At 44.7% G+C, this 23,945-nt stretch overlaps 1 protein-coding gene across 1 annotated transcript in view; it reads right to left on the minus strand.

The window, feature by feature from the left end:
• Positions 1 to 3,749: 3,749 nt before the first annotated feature.
• The window catches only part of LOC143289509 (uncharacterized), a 42,410-nt gene continuing 22,214 nt past the window's right edge, over positions 3,750 to 23,945 (minus strand). Inside the window, exons 13-20 of the mRNA XM_076598500.1 lie at positions 23,178 to 23,248; positions 21,894 to 22,009; positions 18,855 to 19,006; positions 17,331 to 17,410; positions 14,667 to 14,730; positions 10,824 to 10,893; positions 7,033 to 7,622; positions 3,750 to 5,890 (exon numbers count right to left, since the gene is read on the minus strand). Of these exons, the coding sequence (XP_076454615.1) occupies positions 5,286 to 5,890; positions 7,033 to 7,622; positions 10,824 to 10,893; positions 14,667 to 14,730; positions 17,331 to 17,410; positions 18,855 to 19,006; positions 21,894 to 22,009; positions 23,178 to 23,248 (1,748 nt within the window). The 3' untranslated portion in view covers positions 3,750 to 5,285. The remainder of the gene's footprint in view (positions 5,891 to 7,032; positions 7,623 to 10,823; positions 10,894 to 14,666; positions 14,731 to 17,330; positions 17,411 to 18,854; positions 19,007 to 21,893; positions 22,010 to 23,177; positions 23,249 to 23,945) is intronic.

Raw genomic sequence — 23,945 nt, forward strand, 5'->3', positions numbered from 1 at the left:
TGAGAGAGACCTGCAGTGCTGGTCAGGAAATCCGAACAACACTCCCCAAGACGCTCCCGTGAAGCGGACGACCCTCGACTGCTGCAGGGTACACATCTTCCTGTTGGAGCCAACGGAACAGTCATCTCTGGGCAGGAGCCAGTCACAGGCCGAAATAAAGAAAAAAAACAACAACAAAAAACCAAACAAACAAAATCCAGCTTTGGGAGGATTTGAACCCGAATACTCCTAGTCATCTGTCCGCGACGCTAACCACTCGCCACGGTGGCTGATTGTGGTAGCATGTTTACATCAAAGAGATATGACCAGAACCTAAAAGTATTCTTGAATATACAGGCATCGCGTGGCATGATAAAAAAAAAAAAATTTAAAGCAACGACAACAACAACAAAAAAAAAAAACAACAACAAAAAATCCACTGCTTGTCACACAAACAGAGCTTGCGTCTTCTTTAAATATAACAGTGTTCATCACACTTGATCTGATCAATACTGGCTGTGACAGGAGTAGGAATACCATCACAATTAAACGTCCAGAGTAATTTTTTTTTTTTTTTAATCAACGTCAAAAGAAAAACTAAAACAGATTACATGCCCTAAACCCTTTTGCTGCCATCTAGTCAGTAAAAAAATTTTAAAAAGAAAAAAAAAAAAAAAATCTACAGTCCTGAGGAGCCAGTTGCATTGCTTGGTTTCTAACTTTTTGACAGTTACACGTGACGACTAAAATGTCTACGTTGACCGAACTACGCCATTGGTCAGTTCCATACTACACGCAGTTAGCAGCGGGTTACGACCATACTAGGCTCTTCCGTCCGAGCAATGCAACTGGCTCTGCAGGCTGGGCTCCACATAGGAAGGCGGGGCCCAGTCCTCTCTTTCTGCAGCTTTTAACCTTCCCACAACCGAAGTCAGGTACCAGTTCATACCTGGGTGGAGTGAGAAACGTCGAAGCATAGTGCCTTTCCCAATGAAGACACAATTAACGCATTGCAGACACGGGGGCCTCGAACCATTACTGGTGAACACTGGATCAGAAGTCAATCACCCAAACAATTATACCACGGTGCACATACATCCAATACATACCATCACATATAAAAATTTTAATGAAAAAACAAAAAACCTGAACAAAACAAACGCCTCAAAATCACAAATATTGCGTGAAAAAACAACAACCCAACCCCAAATTACTTCACGATTAATATGGCACAATAGCCTGTAAAAACTGCTGACATGTCATTTGGCACACATATAATCAATACTCCATTCACACAATCACCATTCATGTGAATTGATGTACCGCTGCACAGTGTGTGGATTCCAACAGCACATGCATCACCAAACGACAATCATTTGTATTGTATTGTATTGCATTGTATTGTAGTACTAATTATTGTCACAACTGATTTCTCTGTGTGAAATTCGGGCTGCTCTCCCCAGGGAGAGCGCGTCGCTACAGCGACAGCGCCACCCTTTTTTGTATTTTTTCCTACATGCAGTTCTTTTTTAATTTGTTTTCCTATTGAAGTGGATTTTTCTACAGAATTTTGCCAGGGACAACCCTTTTGTTGCCGTGGGTTCTTTTACGGGCGCTAAGTGCATGCTGCACTAGGGACCTCGGTTTATCGTTTCATCTGAATGACTAGCGTCCAGACCACACTCAAGGTCTAGTGGAGGGGGAGAAAATACTGGCGACTGTGCCGTGACTCGAACCAGTGTGCTCAGATTCTCTCGCTTCCTTGGCGGACGCGTTACCTCCAGGCCATCACTCCACACATCGTATCGTATAATATTGTATTGTACTTCTCTTTGCCACAGCAGATTTCTCTATGTGAAATCTGGGCTGCTCTCCCCAGGGAGAGCTCATCACCACAGTACAGCGCCACACTTTTTTTTTCATGCGTTTTTGTTTCACTATCAAAGTGGATATTTTCTGCTGAATTTTCCCAGGGACAACTCTTTCGCTGCTGTGGGTACTTAAACGTGCATAAAAGTACATGCTGCACACGGGATATCTGATCCGTTTGTCGTCACATCCGACAAACCACAACTACTGCAAGATCGTGTGTGTGTGTGTGTGTGGAGGGGGTGGGGGGTGGAATGGTTAAAAATCCACGTCCATATTTAAACATATACGACAAGCAAACATTTTCATGCTACCACAAAGAATTGTTGGTAAGTGTGGAACATACTACCGTGCTGCCTTAACAAAAGTTAAAGGTCCTGTATACGGCCATCATGGCAGTGGAACAAAATACGCACTGTCCAGGCCTCGATATAGAAAAAAGGGCGGGGCCCCAGTCCTCTCCTCCTGCCATTCTGACCTCCACCAGCCGACGTTAGGTACCCATTCCCACCAGGGGCCGTATTCAAGAGAACATAGTGCCTGAGGGTAAATATGTACCTGCGGGTAATCTGCCTGAGACAAGGCAAACTGCTCGAGGATAAGCAATATCCTTCATGGACACCCGTGTGTCTACAAACCCGAAGGCAATGTACCCTTACTACCTGCCAAGGGTGACTGCCCACGAAGCAGAGGTAAATATGGTAGATCCTTTTGCAGCATTTTTCTTTCTTTTTTTTTTCTTTTTCTTTTAAAGGGAAAACAGGCGTGCTTTGCGGATAGCACGTGTTTTGCGAACTCTCTCTACAATGTTCCGAGCTGTGGTGCGATGAGAATTGAAACTGAGAGCATGCGCAGACGGGAATCGGGATTTAAACCAAAAAAAACAAAAAAAAACAAAAAAAACAAAAAAGAAGACGATGGGTTAGCTGTCTGAGCGAACTGCGTGTGTCTTGAATATGAAGATAACTTATCCTTCAAGGTAAACTGTACCTGCGGGTCCCAGCCATGTCAAAGATAACTTGCCTGAAGGCAAAATGAATTTTGTCTTGAACACAGCCCCTGGAGGGAGAGAAGGAACTGGGAGTAAAGTGTTCTTCCCAAGGACACAACACAAACCACGCCGAAATGGGGCCTCGAACTCCTGCTCACTGGTGACCTACTGGATCTGAAGTCGAACGCCTTACCCTAATTTGCCACAGCGTCCTACTGTTGCCTCAGAGTACTGTCAAAACGTCTCCACCACTCTGTAACAGTATTTTCTTAAACGAACAATCAACTAACAGTAAAAATATTTATTTTTTAAAAAGCTACATACCATTACAGCGCAAAACATTTTAACAGAAAATCCATTCTGGTCCTGCAGTCTTAAAACGGCATTGTGTAAAAATCTTTCTTCCACGAGACAAAGTATTGTCTGTACCATTACAGTGCAAAGAATGAAAACAGAAAATCCATTCTGCTTCAATAGTCTCCCAATGGCATTGTATGAAAATAATTCTTCTACTCAAGGCAAAGCACAGCATGTGAACAGAAAAACCACTCTGAAATGGCATTGCATTAACATCACTCTTCAATAACAATGTAAACATGACAACGTATTTTTTGGACTGTAGACAAGTGGAACAATGCTGGAATGTTCTTGAATTTTGTGCGTGTGTGTGTGTGTGTGTGTGTGTGTGTGTGTGTGTGCGCACGTGTGCGTACTCGTCCCTTTATTTCTCCCCTTCTTCTTTTTCTTCTTCTTTCTTCCATCTGTCCCCTCTCATACTCTGTATTCTCTTCACTCAACCATGTGGAGCTGTCCCCACCCTCTCCACCACATTTCCCTTCCCTCTCCTCCCCCCCACTCCTCCCACCCTCCACTCCCGAGCATCCCTTCCCTCCCTCACCAATCCTCTTCTCCCTCTTCACTCTCCCCTTTATTTCGACAGGCGCAACAGCCGAATGGTTAAAGCGTTGGACTTTCAATCTGAGGGTCCCGGGTTCGAATCTCGGTGACGGCGCCTGGTGGGTAAAGGGTGGAGATTTTTCCGATCTCCCAGGTCAACATATGTGCAGACCTGCTAGTGCCTGAACCCCCTTCGTGTGTATACGCGCCCAAAAGATCAAATACACACGTTAAAGATCCTGTAATCTATGTCAGTGTTCGGTGGGTTATGGACACAAGAACATACCCAGCATGCACTCCCCCGAAAACGGAGTATGGCTGCCTACATGGCGGGGTAAATTAACAAAAAACGGTCATACACGTCAAATGTTGCGTGTCTGTCTAAGTGTGCATCCTGAAATCTGATTGAATGACACAGGAAACGAATGATGAGCGCCCAGTGGCAGCCGTCAGTCGGATCTACCCAGGTAGGCAGCCTGTTGTGTAAATGACCCCGTATTTGTAAAGCACTTTGAGCTTGGTCTCTGACCGAGGATTGGCGCTATGTAAGTATATCCATATAAAAAATTTTTCCATATTTCCATTTAGCAAGCACACAGCGTTTGGAGTTGGGAACTGCACAACGCCACATGTAATAGTATTCATCAACAGAACATTAAAATACGCGAGCATGTGTGTCTGTGTGTGTGTGTGTGTGTGTGTGTGTGTGTCTGTCTGTCTGTCTGTGCGTGCGTGTGCGTGTGTACGTATGTGTGTGCGTATGTGTGACAGTGTGTATGTCTGTGTCTGTGTGAATCGACACACATATATCTATGTATCAGATGGATGGATGGATGGATGGAAGTACGAACTGGTGTATGTGTCCCGTTCTGCACTGCGTATAACTGCTGTCCTAGCCAATCTGGGCTAGAATTTGATTGTAGACTGTAGTGGAGAGTGTCTTGCCCAAGTTGTATCCCCGATCTCTCGAGAGGTCAAGAGTGTCTTGCCCAAGTTGCATCCCCACTCTCGAGAGAGGCCAAAAGTGTCTTGCCCAAGTTGCATCCCCACTCTCTCGAGAGGCCAAGAGTGTCTTGCCCAAGTTGCATCCCCACTCTCTCGAGAGGTCAAGAGTGTCTTGCCCAAGTTGCATCCCCACTCTCTCGAGAGGTCAAGAGTGTCTTGCCCAAGTTGCATCCCCACTCTCTCGAGAGGTCAAGAGTGTCTTGCCCAAGTTGCATCCCCACTCTCTCGAGAGGTCAAGAGTGTCTTGCCCAAGTTGCATCCCCACTCTCTCGAGAGGTCAAGAGTGTCTTGCCCAAGTTGCATCCCCTATCTCTCGAGAGGTCAAGAGTGTCTTGCCCAAGTTGCATCCCCACTCTCTCGAGAGGTCAAGAGTGTCTTGCCCAAGTTGCATCCCCACTCTCTCGAAAGGCCAAGAGGATCAACTGGAAAAGAACAGAAAGACTAAAAAAAAAAAAAAAAAAAAAATCAACAACAAAAACAAAACAACAACAGAAAGGCATCACTTGCTCATGGGCACCACCCCGTCCCTCACCACCTCCTGCTGCTACAGATCCTGTATCATCGACCAGTCCAGCTCCACCTCCTGCACCGGCAGACCCAGTGACGCCAGGTCCGGACTGAAGCCCTCCATGAGACTGAAGAGGTCCTCCAGCACACTGTCTTCAGTGGAGGCCAGGTCAGTGGGCAGGGCCAGGGACGCAGCCCCCCTATCTCCCCCGCCCCCGGACCCGCCCTCGTCCCCAGCTGCCAATCCAGGTTGTGGATGACGCGGCAGACCCCCGTGACGCCAGACGTCCTGGATGGGCGGACCCTGCTGAGTGGCTGGTGGTGAGGGATGATTGCTGCTGCACGCGCTGACTGCATGCTCCGTGCTGGACACGCCCCTTGGGGTTTCCCTGGAGGCGGAGCCACAGTTTGATGGACAGTTGACAGCCAAGCTGGACACGCCTGCGGCCTGATCCCTCAAGGTTTCCAGGGAGGCGGAGCCACAGTTTGATGGACCGTTGACAGCCAAGCCGGACACGCCTGCGCCACGACATCTCAAGGTTTCCGCTTCCATGTCCGTCTGAAAGGCAGGCAGGCGGGGCAAGTTGAGGGCAGTGTTGCTGGAAGGGGAGGGAGTCGCTATGCCCGACTTCAGCAAACTGCCTGGAAACAGAGAGAGAGAGAAAGAGAGAGGGAGGGAGGGAAAAATGGTTTATATAGGCCTTGGCCTTTTACAAATGGAGTGCACAAACAGAATGAATCAATGACTTACACTCTGTTTCCAAATGGCAAGAGCTTCATGTGCCAAGTTCACAACATCCATCACAACATAAAATTTGGGTTAAGCACCTTTCTCAAGGACACAACATAAAACTGGGTTAAACGCCTTTCTCAAGGACACAACATATAATTGGGGTCAAACGCCATTCTCAAGGACACAAAAACATATAATTGGGGTCAAACGCCTTTCTCAAGGACACAACAAAAAATTTGGGTTAAGCGCCTTTCTCAAGGACGCAACAACATAAAACTGGGTTAAGCGCCTTTCTCAAGGACACAACATATAATTGGGGTTAAGCACCTTTCTCAAGGACACAACATAAAATTTGGGTTAAGCGCCTTTCTCAAGGACGCAACAACATAAAACTGGGTTAAGCGCCTTTCTCAAGGACACAACAACATAACATTGGGGTTAAGCGCCTTTCTCAAGGCCACAACATAAAACTGGGTTAAGTGCCTTTCTCAAGGACATAACAACGTAACATTGGGATTAAACGCTTTTCCCAAGGACACAAAGAAGAGAAAGCAGGCAAAAGAGTAAAACAAAAACAAGAGTACACACACACACACACACACACACACACACACACACAGAGTGATGGCCTAGAGGTAATGCGTCAGCCAAGGAAGCGAGAGAATCTGAGTGCGCTCGTTCGAATCTCGGCTCAGCCGCTGGTATTTTGTCCCCCTCCATTAGACCTTGAGTGGTGGTCTGGACGCTAGTCATTCAGATGAGACGATAAACCGAGGTCCCGTGTGCAGTATGCACTAAGCGCACGTAAAAGAACCCACGGCAACAAAAGGGTTGTTCCTGGCAAAATTCTGTAGAAAAATCCACTTCGATAGAAAAAACAAATAAATAAACTGCACGCAGGAAAAAAAAAAATAAATAATGGGTGGCTCTGTAGTGTAGCGATGCAATCTCCCTGGGGAGAGCAACCCGAATTTCACACAGAGAAATCTGTTGTGATAAAAAGAAGTACAAATACAAACACACACACACACACACACACACACACACACACCTTTTTCAGCAGTGGCGGCAGAAACGCCAGACAGTGGCCGACAGTCCATGGGACTCGCTGCAACCGCATTCCCCGCGTCGTGCTGCAAGGGGCTGGCCGCCAGTGAGCCACTCAGGGGAGAAGGCCCTGCAGACATGGAGGAGGAGGGAGACCTTGTGTCCCTCGCGCTGTGCCGCAAAGGGCGGGCCGCCAGTGAGCCACTTAGGGGAGAAGGCCCTGCAGACATGGATGAGAAGGGAGACCTTGTGTCCCTCGCGCTGTGCCGCAAAGGGCGGGCCGCCAGTGAGCCACTTAGGGGAGAAGGCCCTGCAGACATGGATGAGAAGGGAGACCTTGTGTCCCCTGTGCTGTGCCACAAGGGGCTGGCCGCCTGTGAGCCACTCAGGAGAGAAGGCCCTGCAGACATGGAGGAGGAGGGAGACCTTGTGTCCCCTGTGCTGTGCCACAAGGGGCTGGCCGCCTGTGAGCCACTCAGGGGAGAAGGCCCGGCAGACATGGAGGAGGGGCCAGAGCCGTTCCAGGTGGTTCTGGGTGTGGAGGACACCTGTTCCGCAGCATCAGTCAGTCTGCGTTTGCCTTTCAGCGGCACTCTGAGAAATCACATCAATAAATAAATGAATGAATGAAGAAATACTGATGACATGATAATCATAACAACAATAATGATAGAATAGAATTATGTCTATTACCAAGTGTACCGGGGCCACAAGGAATATTGGGGGTGGGTGGGGGGGGGGGGTAGTATATAAAAAGATATCGAAAGATACAAACATAAATCGAAAATGATACACAAATACAGATGCAGTAGAATTTAGGATATATGGAGGAATTTTGTTTAATGTCCCGTCACACATATCGGTGATTGAAGACATTTTGTTAAAGTATTTATGAATACATCTGAGTATTATCGGTTAGAAGGGGTGGGAGATGTGGATGAATGGAGGGTTGGGAGAAACTGAGCAAATGAGGGTAAAAATGTGGGTGAAATTTGGAAGAAAAAAACACACAACAACAACAACAAAACAACTCTAAATACAGTTACAGGAAATTACTTAAAGGACTTCGTAAAAGAGAAGTCGTTAAACTGACAAGCGAAACAACTGATAATGAATGCAAAAAGTCAAAAACATCAACGTTCTCAGTCACTTGTGAAGACACACTTTCGTGTACAAAAGTCTTCATCAAACTACAGTGAAAAAATATATGCTCAATTGTCAAGTTACTAAAGCATATGTATAGGATATATACATGTACATGTGTGTGTATGTTTGATGTTTATTGTAAAGCACTTTGAGCTCTCTTTAAGGGAGGAAAGCGCTCAACAAATGTCCAATATTATTATTATTATTATCATTATTATTATTATTATTATTATTATTCTATCATTACAAAAACTTGTGCACACTCACACTCACACATGCACGCACGCAAGCAAATACACACACACACACACACACACACACACACACATTTAGTTGTTTTGTTTTTTTGTTTGTTTGTTTTTTGTTGGTTTTATTTTGTTTTTTGGTTGTGTCTATAAACCATTTATGACAAACAAATATGATTCTGATTCTGATTCTGATTCACACACACACACACACACGCACGCACGCACGCACACACACACACACACACACACACACACACACATGTTTGAACAGAAGCCCCATCAGATGGGGCTGATGACTAGATCTTCAGGTAAACGGTTGTTGATTGCACAATTCTATATAATCATACTGGTTTTGTTCGAGAGACAGGGCATTGTCTGCTTAGGGGATAAAGTTATTGGCGAAGCGATTAGTTTTCGTCCTTATACTTCTGTACCGTCGACCAAACGGGAACATCTCGAAAATCCCAAAAGTTGGATGTGATTCGTCCTGGCTGGTTGATTTTGCTTTTTTGAGTTGCCGCTTATAATAGAGAAGGTAGATCAGCTCCGTTAATCTTGGTGGCAGTTTTTACGATTCTGTTCAGGGCTGTGACTGCTACCTTGGAAATGTTTTCGTACCAAACAGTAACAGCAAAGGTTACCACACTTTCAAGGACTGCTCGGTAGAAATCAACCATGATTTCTTTTTTAATTCCGAACTTTTTGAGGCACCGAAGAAAGTACAGACGCTGTTGTGCTTTCTTAACAATTTTTCCCGTATTTTTCTCCCATTTCAAATCGTTGGAAATGATGAGTCCGAGAAATTTAAATTCGCTGATGATCTCTACTTGCTTAATGACAAGTGGTAAGGGGCCAGATCTGGTCTTTTTGCAATCAAAAATTACTTATTTTGTTTTTGATACGTTGAATTCCAAGTTGTTTTGTTCATACCAGCTGACAAGATGATAATAACATTAATGATAATAATAACAGAAGAAGAAGAGGGGTAGGAGGAAGAAGAAGAAGAATGATGATGATGATGATGATAACAAAAATAATGATAATGTGATAATGTTGATGATGGTAATAACAATAATCATCATCATCATCAGATAGGAAGTATCATTTTGCGCTGTCAACTACCTAAAATTACATTCTATTGGAGGTGTAGGGGGGGAGAGGGAGGGGGGGGTTCAGTTTATCAGGATGGTGACAGAACTCTACTACTCGTCTGCCATCCGTGAAGGTCTGGGTTTGATTCCCACTCTCGCCATTTCTCAAAAAAATCAACCCAGTCATTCATATGAGACGATAAGCTGAGGTCCCGTGTGCAGCACGCACTTGGCAAATTGAAAAGTACCCATAGTAACAAAAGTGTTGTCCTCCAGCAAAAAATTCTGCAGAAGAAATTCACTATAATTGGTACACAATACATGCATGAACTCAAGGTCTGACTAGTACACTGGGTTATGTTGCTGTCAAGCAATACAACACAGTACAGTACAGTACAGTACGGTACAATACAACACGATACAATACAATGGAATATTTAATGTATGTGTGTGTGTGTGTGTGTGTGTGTGTGTGTGTGAGAGAGAGAGAGAGAGAGAGAGAGAGAGTGAGTTTGTGTGTGTGAGTGAGAGAGTTCGTGCATATGTGTGTGTGTGTGTGTGTGTGTGTGTGTGTGTGTGTGTGCAGTGCACGCATGTGTGAGTATGCACAAGTTTTTATATTATTGTCATGCACTTGTATGTATCCTAATTTCTACTGTATCTGTGTTTGTGTATGATTTTCGTTTTATGTTCGTATCTTGTTATGTACTATCCCCCCCCCCCCCGCCCCCCCGAGCCCCCCTACCCACCCCAAAATATTCCTTGTGACCCCGGTACACCTGGTAATAAAGACATATTCTATTCTATTCTATTCTATTCTAGATTCTGCAGGAAGCCATATCAAAATTAAAGTGGGAGGTAAAGAGGTCAGACGTAAGAACTTAAACACCATTGAGAAAAGAGTTACCATCATCAAACTCAGGAGAGAATGTTTGTGTAACGTCTTCATGGCACGTGGGAAAAAGAAGAGCTCAAACACCACTGAGAAGAGAGTTACCATCATCAAACTCAGGAGAGAATGTTTGTGTAACGTCTTCATGGCACGTGGGAGAAGAAGAGCTCAAACACCACTGAGAAAAGAGTTACCATCATCAAACTCAGGAGAGAATGTTTGTGTAACGTCTTCATGGCACGTGGGAGACGAAGAGCTCAAACACCACTGAGAAAAGAGTTACAATCATCAAACTCAGGAGAGACTGTCTGTGTAACGTCTTCATGGCACCCCCACATAACACAGTTCCTGACTTGAAAGGAGAAGAAGGTGAGGGGGGGGGGGAGGAACGGGAGGGGGCGGTGAGGGGGACACTTACATGGGGGTAGAAGGACCGTTGTCCTGGAAGACTGGGTCAGTCCATTCCGTGTAGTGAGGCGTCACTGGATCTGTCAAAAACACAGAAGGGATAATGTAATGATAAATAATGAGAAGAAGAAGAAGAAGAACAACAACAACAACAACATGGAGGACGAGAAGAAGAAGAAAAAGAACAAGAACAAGAAAGGCAAGGCCTTCAAGACTCACTTGTGATACACACTGAAAAGAAAAAGAAAAAAAAAATACTTATAAGAATTAGTTTGTTGAAATGTGTTCTCTATTCGTTATTATAATCATATAAAGCTTCGCGTTAAAAAAAAAAAAAGACAAAAAAAAAAAAAAGACTTCTAAACAGATTCCAACCCAGTATATTCGGGTCAAGAACGAGTGGTTTTGTGCACTGCGCAAACGCGGCATTCAACGATGATGTTCAAATATTATTATTTAAGCATATACAGTTAGGGGAATAAATCGTGAACGGCAATCGAAGTTAAAACGCCGTTTAAATCATATTCTTTTGGTATATCTCTCATTTAAGATTTTTTTTTTTTCATATCCGAGGTAAAGGAGACGTTCCCATCGCCTGAAACACACTGCAATATGTGTCTGATATTTATAGATCTGCAGAAATCTGTGTTCAACAAGCATCGAAAGTACGACACTGACCATTCAATTTCTCTTTTCTATTCATTCTAGTTAATTCAGTATCCATTTTAAAAAAAATCATGAGCAGGAAACACGCTGATTATTATTTAAGAAATTCTTTTAATGTGGTGGTAAAAGAGACGTTGTCATCGCGTCAGGCTTTGCAACATGTTGTCAAGATCTGCACAAACCAGTGTTGACAAGGCTGACCTTAGTGAAACAGTGTCCACTTTAGTATATTCATATGCAGTAAACACGTCATAAATGTAGTTAGTGTCACTGTATGTGTTCTGTCCAGAATTTGTATTTCTTTGCTTTTAATTGCGAACAAGAAAACATGGTCACGGCGTCTTATTACAAGATGTTCAGGCAGCAGCAAAAGGGTAACAGCGTTTTCGGAATCCAGAACCAGCATCAACGAAATAAACCGTTAATGATTCGGAAATACTGTTAAAATCGGGAGACGTACAACCTATTATTGGTATGACTGAAGAATTTTTTTCCTGCTATGTTTAAGCCAAATTTGGTATTGGCACACAAAGTATTTCCAGAGAAAATGGCAATGTTAAAGTTTACCTTGGAGACACACACACACACACACAGTGTTGGTCAGGTAATTAGAGCAACATACCCAAAGACGCATCCTTGAAGTGGATGACACTCAACTGTGTGGTCCCAGTCTCCCCATTTAAGTCCACAGCACACTCAACTCTGGGTAGGAGCCAGCCACGGGCCGAAAACCCCATCTCCACTGGGATTCGAACCCACGTCCTCCCAGCCGTCAGTCCGCGACACTAACCACTTCGCTACGGTGGCTGGTGCTATTGCGATTCTACCAGTGACGTCTCAAAATTAACATTTAAGCCTGCTTGTTTGTTTGTTTTTAATGGTGGTAAATCGATTGCAGTATTGGAATTGATAATGGTATTTAAATCATGTTGATTTGGTATATCTCGGGCATTTCAGAAAATCGTTAAAGTCCGTGGTAAAGAAGACGTTGCCATCGCCTCAAGCACATGCAGTCGTTTTAGTCTAGATCTGCACAGATTCGTGCATGACACAGTCCGTTCAATTTCTTTTTAATGTTCATTCTAGATAATTCAGTATCCACTTAAAATATTTATATGCACTAAACACATCAGTGATACAGTTAGTGTCACTTCGTTTGTACAAGTGAGTCAAAAAGCGTTGAATGAGGTGAAAAGGGCTTCTATCTGAGAAGTAACAAAATTCATGATGCAGTTGCACAAGGGAGTTAACTGGTTGGATTTTCCGTTTTCCCTCAACTGTGCTGAAATAACTGTGCGACGAAAATATTTTGATTTTTTGTGGTCATATGGAACATAATCCATTAAATGATGAGGCATGCACGAATCTTTCTCTGAATAAACATTTGGCGGCCTCCTTCGCCTCCTTTCAATCATATGCTATTGTAAATTATCGACTGAATGCTGGATTTTGAAACGGAAATGCTGAAGGAAACAACATGTCGGCCTCCGAAGCTGCACACGCCCTCATTATCGTAAAGAGGTGTACGCTATCGATTGTTGTGTTTTCCAAAAAAGACCATTTAGGCGAAAGTGCATGGTGACAGACTTCACACTGAATGTAACGCACTAAAGCCTTTCTATGTACTGAGTCATATTTTTTAAATGTGACGTTTTAGGTTGGAGAGATCAGTCGTAAAAGTCAATTGATTCCCATTGTAAAAAAAAAAAGAGAGAATAATTTTCCCTTAATCAAGCTGCTCCAAAGAGATGTATTCACCAGTGTAACTTCCATACTAGGTAAACAACGTTCCTATTTGAACAACTAACGATAGAATAGACTGCTACTAATCAATATAGGTCAGTGTGTGATGTCAAAGGGCCAGATTTTGTAAATAGAAATGTTAATGAAATAGTATTTTGGGGTGCAAATATTCAGGCTTCTTTTCTCTTTTTTTTTTGTACTCATACCAGGGGTGCATTGTCATCACAAACAGAATGCGTGGAAAAAACTGAAATTTTCCTATTTCCATGCCAAACTTGCTGTTAAATTTCAGAAAGTATTTCCTGAGAAAATGACAATGTTAAAGTTTACCACAGACACACGAACACACACAGACATACACACGCACACACACACACGCACACACACACACACACAGAAAACTGAAACCTGGTTATGTTCTTTTTTGTTCATGGGATACAACTCCCACGTTCACTCGTATGTACACGAGTGGGCTTTTACGTGTATGACCGTTTTTACCCTGCCATGTAGGCAGCCATACTCCATTTTCGGATGTAAAGCTGGTAAACATAGACTATATAAACATAGACTCACTTTGTTTACACACGTGAGTCAAAAATGATGGAGGCTTGTATTGTATTACTCTTTTTTGTCACAACAGCTTTCTCTGTGTGATATTCGGGCTGCTCTCCCCTGGGAGAGCGCGTCACTGCACTGAGAGTGCCACCCGTTATTTTGTATTTTTTCCTGCCTGCAAGTGGCTTTTTTTTTGTTTATTTGTTTGTTTTTTTTTGGGGGGGTGGTTGTTTTTTTTAAATTTGTTTTCCTATCAAAGTGGATTTTTCTACAGAATTTTGCCAGGGACAACCCTTTTCTTGCCTTGGGTTCTTTTACATGCGCTAAATGCATGCTGCACACGGGACTTCGGTTTATCGTCTCATCCGAATGACTAGCTTCCAGAGCGCCACTCAATGTCTAGTGGAGGGGGACAAAATACTGGAGACTGTGCCTGGATTCAAACCAGTGCGCTCAGATTCTCTCGCTTCCTAGGCGGACGCGTTATCTCTAGATGGCTGTTTGTTTCCGGCACACCTGCGCCATCAACAGCTTGAAAAAAGCCTTTGAAAAAAAAAAATCAATGTTTCAGCCAAAACTCTGCAGCTGGTCGGTGGTTTATAACAGACAGCTGTGGGTGGGGGTGGGTTTGTAGACAGGAAACGCTGTGCAAGTAAGTACCTCTGTTTAGGAGTGGTACCAATTACACTGGCTGCATGCACGACTGAAATATAAAACTGCTGAAATTTCAGCATCAATCTACAGACCACCACCACCATAATCAGCACCAATACCACTCACAACCACCACCACCATAATCACCATCACCACCACTCACCACCACCACCACCACCCAAAGGGTCCGTTCTGGATGCCCTAGAGGGGTATGACCGATCGACTCAGGACTTGCCTGCGGGAGGGTAGCGATTCATCAGCTCCTGTACTGAGATGTTGCAGCCCAGCACACGTTTACACTGCACACAGCACAGCACACTGTGACACATTTACACTGCACACAGCACAGCACACTGTGACACGTTTACACTGCACACAGCACAGCACACTGTGACATGTTTACACTGCACACAGCACAACACACTGCAACACGTTTACACTGCACACAGCACAACACACTGTGACACGTTTACACTGCACACAGCACAGCACACTGTGACACGTTTACACTGCACACAGCACAACACACTGTGACACATTTACACTGCACAACACACTGTGACACGTTTACACTGTACACAGCACAGCACACTGCGACACGTTTACACTGCACACAGCACAGCACACTGTGACACGTTTACACTGCACACAGCACAGCACATTGTGACACGTTTACACTGCACACAACACAACACACTGTGACACATTTACACTGCACACAGCACAACACACTGTGACACATTTACACTGCACACATCATGACACACTGTGACACGTTTACACTGCACACAGCACAACACACTGTGACACATTTACACTGCACGACACACTGTGACACGTTTACACTGCACGCAACACGACACACTGTGACACGTTTACACTGCACACAGCACAACACACTGTGACACATTTACACTGCACACAACACAACACAACACACTGTGACACATTTACACTAAACACAGAACAACACACTGTGACACATTTACACTGCACACATCATGACACACTGTGACACGTTTACACTGCGCACAGCACGACACACTGTGACACGTTTACACTGAACACAGCACAACACACTGTGACACATTTACACTGCACACAACACAACACACTGTGACACATTTACACTGCACAACACACTGTGACACATTTACACTGCACACAGCATGACACACTGTGACACGTTTACACTGCACACAGCACAGCACACTGTGACACGTTTACACGGCACACAGCACAACACACTGCGACACGTTTACACTGCACACAGCACAACACACTGTGACACATTTACACTGCACGACACACTGTGACACGTTTACACTGCACGCAACACGACACACTGTGACACGTTTACACTGCACACAGCACAACACACTGTGACACATTTACACTGCACACAACACAACACAACACACTGTGACACATTTACACTAAACACAGAACAACACACTGTGACACATTTACACTGCACACATCATGACACACTGTGACACGTTTACACTGTGCACAGCACGACACACTGTGACACGTTTACACTGAACACAGCACAACACACTGTGACACATTTACACTGCACACAACACAACACACTGTGACACATTTACACTGCACAACACACTGTGACACATTTACACTGCACACAGCATGACACACTGTGACACGTTTACACTGCACAGAGCACAACACACTGTGACACATTTACACTACACACAGCACAACACACTGTGACACATTTACACTGCACACAGCACAACACACTGTGACATGTTTACAGTGCAGTGCGGCGCCAGACTCAGCATGAAAGTGTATCTGCCTTCCTATTTAAGTGGATTTTTTCTACAGTAGTTTTCCAGGGACAACCCTTTCGTTGCCATGGGTACTTTTACATGCGCCAAGTATCATCTCATCTGAATGAGCAGTGTCATCCCAGACCAGCACTCAAGGTCTAGCTGAGGGGGAGATAATCGATCCTTTGCGCTCAGGTTCTCTGGATTCCTGGGCGGATGTGTTACCACTGGGCCATTCCACTCAAAGAAAAAACAAACAAAAAACAAACAAATTAAAAAAAAAAACAACTAAAAAAAACCCCCACAAGCTCCATCACTCACAATCCAAAAAAGCAGAAATGTTCACATGGAAGGGAAACTGTGCAATCACTTAATATTTATGCACATAAACATGGTGCAGCTGCCCGGTTGTGACCTTACTCAAGGCTCACCCGGATCAACTGACTGCAGGGTCTTTGATGACTGGCCTGGATTTACCACCAGGGATAAACAACTGACCCCCCCCCCCCCACCCGTACCCCCTTCCCCCCAGAAAGTTGGATTCCCTCCCCCCACCCTGGACCCCCCCCCCCCCCCCCCCCGCCCCTTCCGCCCCTTCCAAACTGATATGGTGGTCATTCTAGGCCAAACACTCATACACACGCACACAAACATGCCACACATACGCACATGAAAACACACACATACACACAAATACACACACAAACACGAATACACACACACACACACACACACACATATACACACTCAAACACACCCACGCCCCGTTCCATCTGCTTCCATTAGAAATGTCTTATATGATAATCAACATGTGTTTGAAATAGTTCAAAGTTTAATTTGGAACCCCATTGGCTCTTTGTTGTAATTTTACTGGTTGACTAGTTAGTTCATTTTATTTCGTTTATATTTCTTTCTTTTTTTTCTTTTTTTTTTTAAATGCTAATTGAGGAGAGAGGAACAGGAAAAGCTGTGATGATTTAAGGCATGGGTAGGGTGGGAGAGATGATGGATTTTTGTCTAAAATGACAAATGTGGATAGAAGTTAAGCAAAAGAACGAACAAACACACACACACACACACACACACACACACACACACATACTGACCACGTTGTTCATCATCTTGTGTGCCAGTCCAGACATTCTGATTTCCTCTGCATCTATCTCCTTAGCAAACACTGCATTCCCTTGAGAAAAAAAAAGGGGGGGGGGAATGAATAAATAGTAATGATTTGGATGATAATGACAACAACAAAAACAACAGTCCTCAGCTTCATCATCATCATCATCATCATCATCTATAACAATCATTATCATCATCTTTATCATCTTCAAAATGATAATATCAGTTCCAAGCAAGGTTTTTGCAAGAATTGCGCTTGAACTTTTTCAGAAAGCTGACAACATAAACTTAATCATGGCACAGTTAAGTACAATTCTTTTTAGTATACTATTTCATCAAGGAGAACACTACAAATCACTAATCTACACTACAAATCACTAATCTACAGTACAGTACAGTACAATACATAGCACTAATTTACAGCACAGTACAGTACAGCACACTACATATCACTCATTTACAGTACAGCACAGTACAGTGCAGTGCAGTACAGTACATATCACTAACTTACTGTACAGTCAGTACAGATCACCAATCTACAGTACAGCACAGTATAGTACATTACAGTACAGTACAGTACAGTACAGGCCTCGGCAGGGCAGGACAAGACAGGGAAGGGCAGGGCAGGATAGGACAGGGCAGGGCAGGGCAGGACAGGACAAGACAAGACATGACAGGGCAGGATAGGACAAGACAAGACAAGACAGGGCAGGGCAGGACAGGACAAGACAGGGCAGGGCAGGGCAGGACAGGACAAGACAAGACAGGGCAGGGCAGGATAGGACATGGCAGGGCAGGGCAGGGCAGGACAGGACAAGACAAGACAAGACATGACAGGGCAGGGCAGGACAAGACAAGACAGGGCAGGGCAGGGCAGGACAGGACAAGACAAGACAGGGCAGGGCAGGGCAGGACAAGACAAGACAGGGCAGGGCAGGGCAGGGCAGGACAAGACAAGACATGGCAGGGCAGGGCAGGGCAGGACAAGACAAGACAAGACAGGGCAGGGCAGGGCAGGACAAGACAAGACATGACAGGGCAGGGCAGGGCAGGACAAGACAAGACAAGACAAGACAGGGCAGGGCAGGGCAGGACAAGACAAGGCATGACAGGGCAGGATAGGACAGGACAGGGCAGGGCAAGGCAAGGGAGAATAGGACAAGACAAGATAGGGTAGGGCAGGGCAAAACAAGACATGGCAGGGTAGGGCAGGGCAGGGCAGTGCAAGACACAACAGGGCAGGGCAGGGCAGGAATGGGCAGGGCAGGGCAGGGCAAGACAGGACAGGGCAGGGCAGGGCAGGGCAGGGCAGGGCTGGGCGGGTTCAGGACAAGACTGGGCAAGGCAGGGCGGTTCATGACAAGACAGGGCAGGGCAGGGCTGGGCAGGACAAGACAGGCAGGGCAGGGCAGGGCACGGCAGGGCAGGGCAGGGCAGGGCAGGGCAGGGCAGGGCTGGGCAGGACATGGCAGGGCAGGGCAGGGCAGGGCAGGACAACCCACCCCTACCTTTCACCCTGATGACGGCACTCAGGAAGGCTTGGGACAGCATGTGGTTGTCTCTCAGAATGCTCTCAGAGAAGCGCAGCAGGAACGTCCCTTCATTCTGCTTGGCCAAAGCCTCCATACACTGCTCATGACTGGCAAAGCCGTAAATCACCCTGACACAGGAAAACAAAAAGCCTGATCACCTGGTTTCACACCATGTACCAGCATCCACTTTGTTGGTTGTTTAGTTAGTTTCTTAGAGGGCCAGTTTCAGTTTCAGTTTCAGTAGCTCAAGGAGGCGTCACTGCGTTCGGACAAAACCATATACGCTACACCACATCTGCCAAGCCAAGCAGATGCCTGACCAGCAGCGTAACCCAACGCGCTTAGTCAGGCCTTGAGAAAAAAAAACAAAAACAAAAAAAAACAGAGGGCCATATAAGGGTTGAATAACTGTAAACATTAATCCTGCAGAACCTGAACACACACACACACACACACACACACACACACACAGAATTTTCATGACACATATATATGTGTGCGCGCACACACCCACCCACACACACACACACACACACACACACACACACACACACATACGGCAACCGATTTGTCACAAGAAGGTTGAGAAAAGATCTCTGAAGCCATGATGCTCTCTCTCTCTCTCTCTCTCTCTCTCTTTCATTTTCTCCCAATTTTTTTTGGGCTCACCTCCTCCCTCCCTATCTTCTCTCCTCTCTCTCTCTCTCTTTCTCCCTCTATCTCTCTCTAATGCATCTCCTCCCACTCCCTTTTCTCACCTATTTCCTCCCTTCCCCCAACCTCTTTTCTTTTGTTCCTCCCCCCCCCCCCCCCATGGCCCCCCTCCCCCCCATACCCCTACCTCCTCTCCCCACCAACCCCACCTTTGGGCTAAACTTCACTTGAAGTGGAAAGACTTGAAATGAAACTGAAGAAATACCAAGATGTACCCTTAGCAGCTCTGCATCAGACAAACAAAGGAAGGAAGGAAGGAAGGACATAGATATACACCAACCTATCAGACCATGGCTGTATCAGACAATCAAAAGAAAGGAAGGAAGGAAGGAACAAAGTACACAGACATACACCAACTCATCAGACCATGGCTGTATCAGACAATCGAAGAAAGGAAGGAAGGAAGGAAGAAAGAAAGGACACAGATATACACCAACCCATCAGACCATGGCTGTATCAGACAATCGAAGAAAGGAAGGAAGGAAGGAAGAAAGAAAGGACACAGATATACACCAACCCATCAGACCATAGCTATATCAGACAAAGGAAGGAAGGAAGGAAGGAAGGAAGGACACAGATACACACCAACTCATCAGACCATGGCTGTATCAGACAATCGAAGAAAGGAAGGAAGGAAGGAACAAAGGACATAGATACACACCAACCCATCAGACCATGGCTGTATCAGACAATCAAAAGGAAGGAAGGAAGGAACAAAGTACATAGATATACACCAACCCATCAGACCATGGCTGTATCAGACAAACAAAGGAAGGAAGGAAGGAAGGAACAAAGGACATAGATACACACCAACCCATCAGACCATGGCTGTATAAGACAATCGAAGAAAGAAAGGAAGGAAGGAACAAAGTACATAGATATACACCAACTCATCAGACCATGGCTGTATCAGACAAACAAAGGAAGGAAGGAAGGAAGGAACAAAGGACATAGATACACACCAACCCATCAGACCATGGCTGTATAAGACAATCGAATAAAGAAAGGAAGGAAGGAACAAAGTACATAGATATACACCAACTCATCAGACCATGGCTGTATCAGACAAACAAAGGAAGGAAGGAAGAAATGAAGGAAGGAAGGAAGAAAGAAAGGACACAGATATACACCAACCCATCAGACCATGGCTACATCAGACAAGCAAAGGAAGGAAGGAAGGAACAAAGGACATAGATACACACCAACCCATCAGACCATGGCTGTATAAGACAATCGAAGAAAGAAAGGAAGGAAGGAACAAAGTACATAGATATACACCAACTCATCAGACCATGGCTGTATCAGACAAACAAAGGAAGGAAGGAAGGAAGGAAGGAAGGAAGAAAGTACACAGATATACACCAACTCATCAGACCATGGCTGTATCAGACAATCAAAAGGAAGGAAGGAAGGAAGGAAGGAAGAAAGTACACAGATATACACCAACTCATCAGACCATGGCTATATCAGACAAATGAAGGAAGGAAGGAAGGAAGGAAGGACATAGATACACACCAACTCATCAGACCATGGCTGTATCAGACAATCAAAAGGAAGGAAGGAACAAAGTACATAGATACACACCAACTCATCAGACCATGTTTGTATCAGACAAACAAAGGAAAGAAGGAAGAAATGAAGGAAGGAAAGAAGAAAGAAAGGACACAGATATACACCAACCTTTCAGACCATGGCTGTATCAGACAATCGAAGAAAGGAACGAAGGAAGGAAGGAAGAAGAAAGGACACAGATATACACCAACCCATCAGACCATGGCTGCATCAGACAAAGGAAGGAAGAAAAGAAGGAAGGAACAAAGGACATATATATATATATATATACACCAACCCATCAGGCCATGGCTGCATCAGACAATCGAAGGAAGGAAGGAAGGAAGGAAAGAAGGAAGGAACAAAGGGCTGAACAAACGACACAGATATACACCAACACATCAGACCATGGCTGTATCAGACAAAGAAAGAAAGAAAGGAAGGAAGGAAGGAACGAACAAAGTACACAGATATACACCAACCTATCAGATCATGGCTGTATCAGACAAAGAAAGGAAGGAAGGAAGGAAGGAAGGAAGCAAGGAAGGAACAAAGTACACAGATATACACCAACCGATCAGATCATGGCTGTATCAGACAAAGAAAGAAAGGAAGGAAGGAAGGAAGGAAGGAAGGAAGGAACAAAGTACACAGATACACACCAACCGATCAGATCATGGCTGCATCAGACAAACGATGAAAGGAAGGAAGGAAGGAAGGAAGGAACAAACAACATAGATATACACCAACCCGTCTGCCCATGGCTGCTGCAGGGTGAACACCAACAGGTTGATGACAGAGTAGACCCAGCGCCACACGGAGAACTCCATCTTGGTGTTGGGGACCTGGGGCAGTGTCACAGGCGTCTGGAACCAGCAGCTCAGTTAACTGATGTTGAGTTTGTTGACCTTCTGCATGCCACAACCCCAATGTCGGTTACACACACACACACACACACACACACAAACTACACATAAACATGTATAAACTACACAGACACACATAAACTACACAGACACACACACACACACACAAACTACACACATACACTCCACGCTCACTATACGCACGCATACACACTACACACACACACACACACGCACACACACACACACACACACACAGACCACACACATACATACACAAGCACACACATACACACATATAAACTACACACACAAACACACATATGCAATTTACACACACAAACACACACATGCAATTTACACACACAGACACGCACAAAAGCTACACACACACACACACACAAACGAACACACACACACACACAACGAACACACACACACACACACACACATCAACTACCCTTCCCCCCCCTGCCACATCCCCACACCCCCACTCATCAACACACACTGGAGTTTCTTTCTCTTCTTGTGTTCAACATAGCTAGAAAGCATCTCTTGTTTCTCTCTCTCTCTTTCTCTTATTTCTTTTGGTTTGAAAACATTCTGCTTATCGTTCACACAGATGATCTATTTCTTCTTAATGTGCTTGGTGGTTTACTTACTTACTTATTGAACAGTAACCATTACACTACCTTTGATAAGGTGTCGACCTATTTTGTATGTACATAGATGGAGATTCGCATGCACGCTGAGAGACTGTTGTCTGCATGTGTGGAGTAGTCTCTGAGACTTTCCTTTGTTTATGTTTAATGTCAGTTTTTCTTGGACATGAAATTGTGAACCCCATGTTATTATGGCATGTGTGCTAATGACATTAACTCACTCAGTACGGCCAGTTCTCTCTTCTCCTCTACACAGACCACGCGGATGTCCAGTGGGTGTCTGAATGACCCAACCTTTAGCTTCCGTCGTCAGAATTGTGGTATTCTTTGTCAACATTCACCTCTTCAGTATAAGAGCCTTCCGCTTGCAATATTTTGATGATGGTAACTGGGGTGAAACGCTGTTAACGTCGTCTCTTTTGCCGTTCGTATGGAGAGAATTAAACAGTTTCAGTTTTCTTATTTCTTTTGTTGTACAAAACATGTCGTGTCAGCTTCCTACTTACCTTGAGGAATGTTTCGAGGGTAATGGTGTCGGTCTGTGTCCCATTTCTGGACTTTTCTCGGACAGCTCTTTCTGCAACACACACATGTTCAAATATTTTGTTTGTATTTGAATGTTCAGCACTGGGTGGGTGAGATAACTTGAATGTTGTTCTGCTCTGTGGTGACACTGATACGTAGCCTGCATGTGAGTGAAACACAAGTGATGATCATGATGATAAATCGATACTTATAATGATAGTGCCTATCCTCGGTCAGAGACCAAGCAAGCTCTAAGCGCTTTACAAAACATGGAGTCATTTGCAACAACACTGCCTACCTTGATTGAGCCGACTAACAGCTGCCATTAGGTGGTCATTTTTGTTTCCTGTGTCATTCAATCAGGTTTCAGTCATGCACACACACACACACACACACACACACACACACACACACACAAATGTAACGTTTTATGTGTATGACTGTTTTGTCTGTTTACCTCGCCATGACGGCAGCCATCCTCCATTTTTGGGATTGTGAATGATGGGTATGGTTGTTTTTTTTCCCCCATAACCCATCGAATGCTGACAAGGAGCACAGGATCTTTTACATATGTATTTGATCTTCTGCATGTGTATACATATGAAGGAGGTTCAGGCACATGCAGGTCTGCACGTATGATCTGAAAAATGTCCACCCTTTACCCTCCAGGTGTGACTCGGTCAAGAAACTCATTCAAGAATCCGATGCTTTAACCATTTGACCACTGCACCCATCAAAAAGGCTGATAT

Source organism: Babylonia areolata, chromosome 14, assembly GCF_041734735.1.
Source record: "Babylonia areolata isolate BAREFJ2019XMU chromosome 14, ASM4173473v1, whole genome shotgun sequence".
In the NCBI taxonomy this organism is placed as follows: Eukaryota; Metazoa; Mollusca; class Gastropoda; order Neogastropoda; family Buccinidae; genus Babylonia; species Babylonia areolata.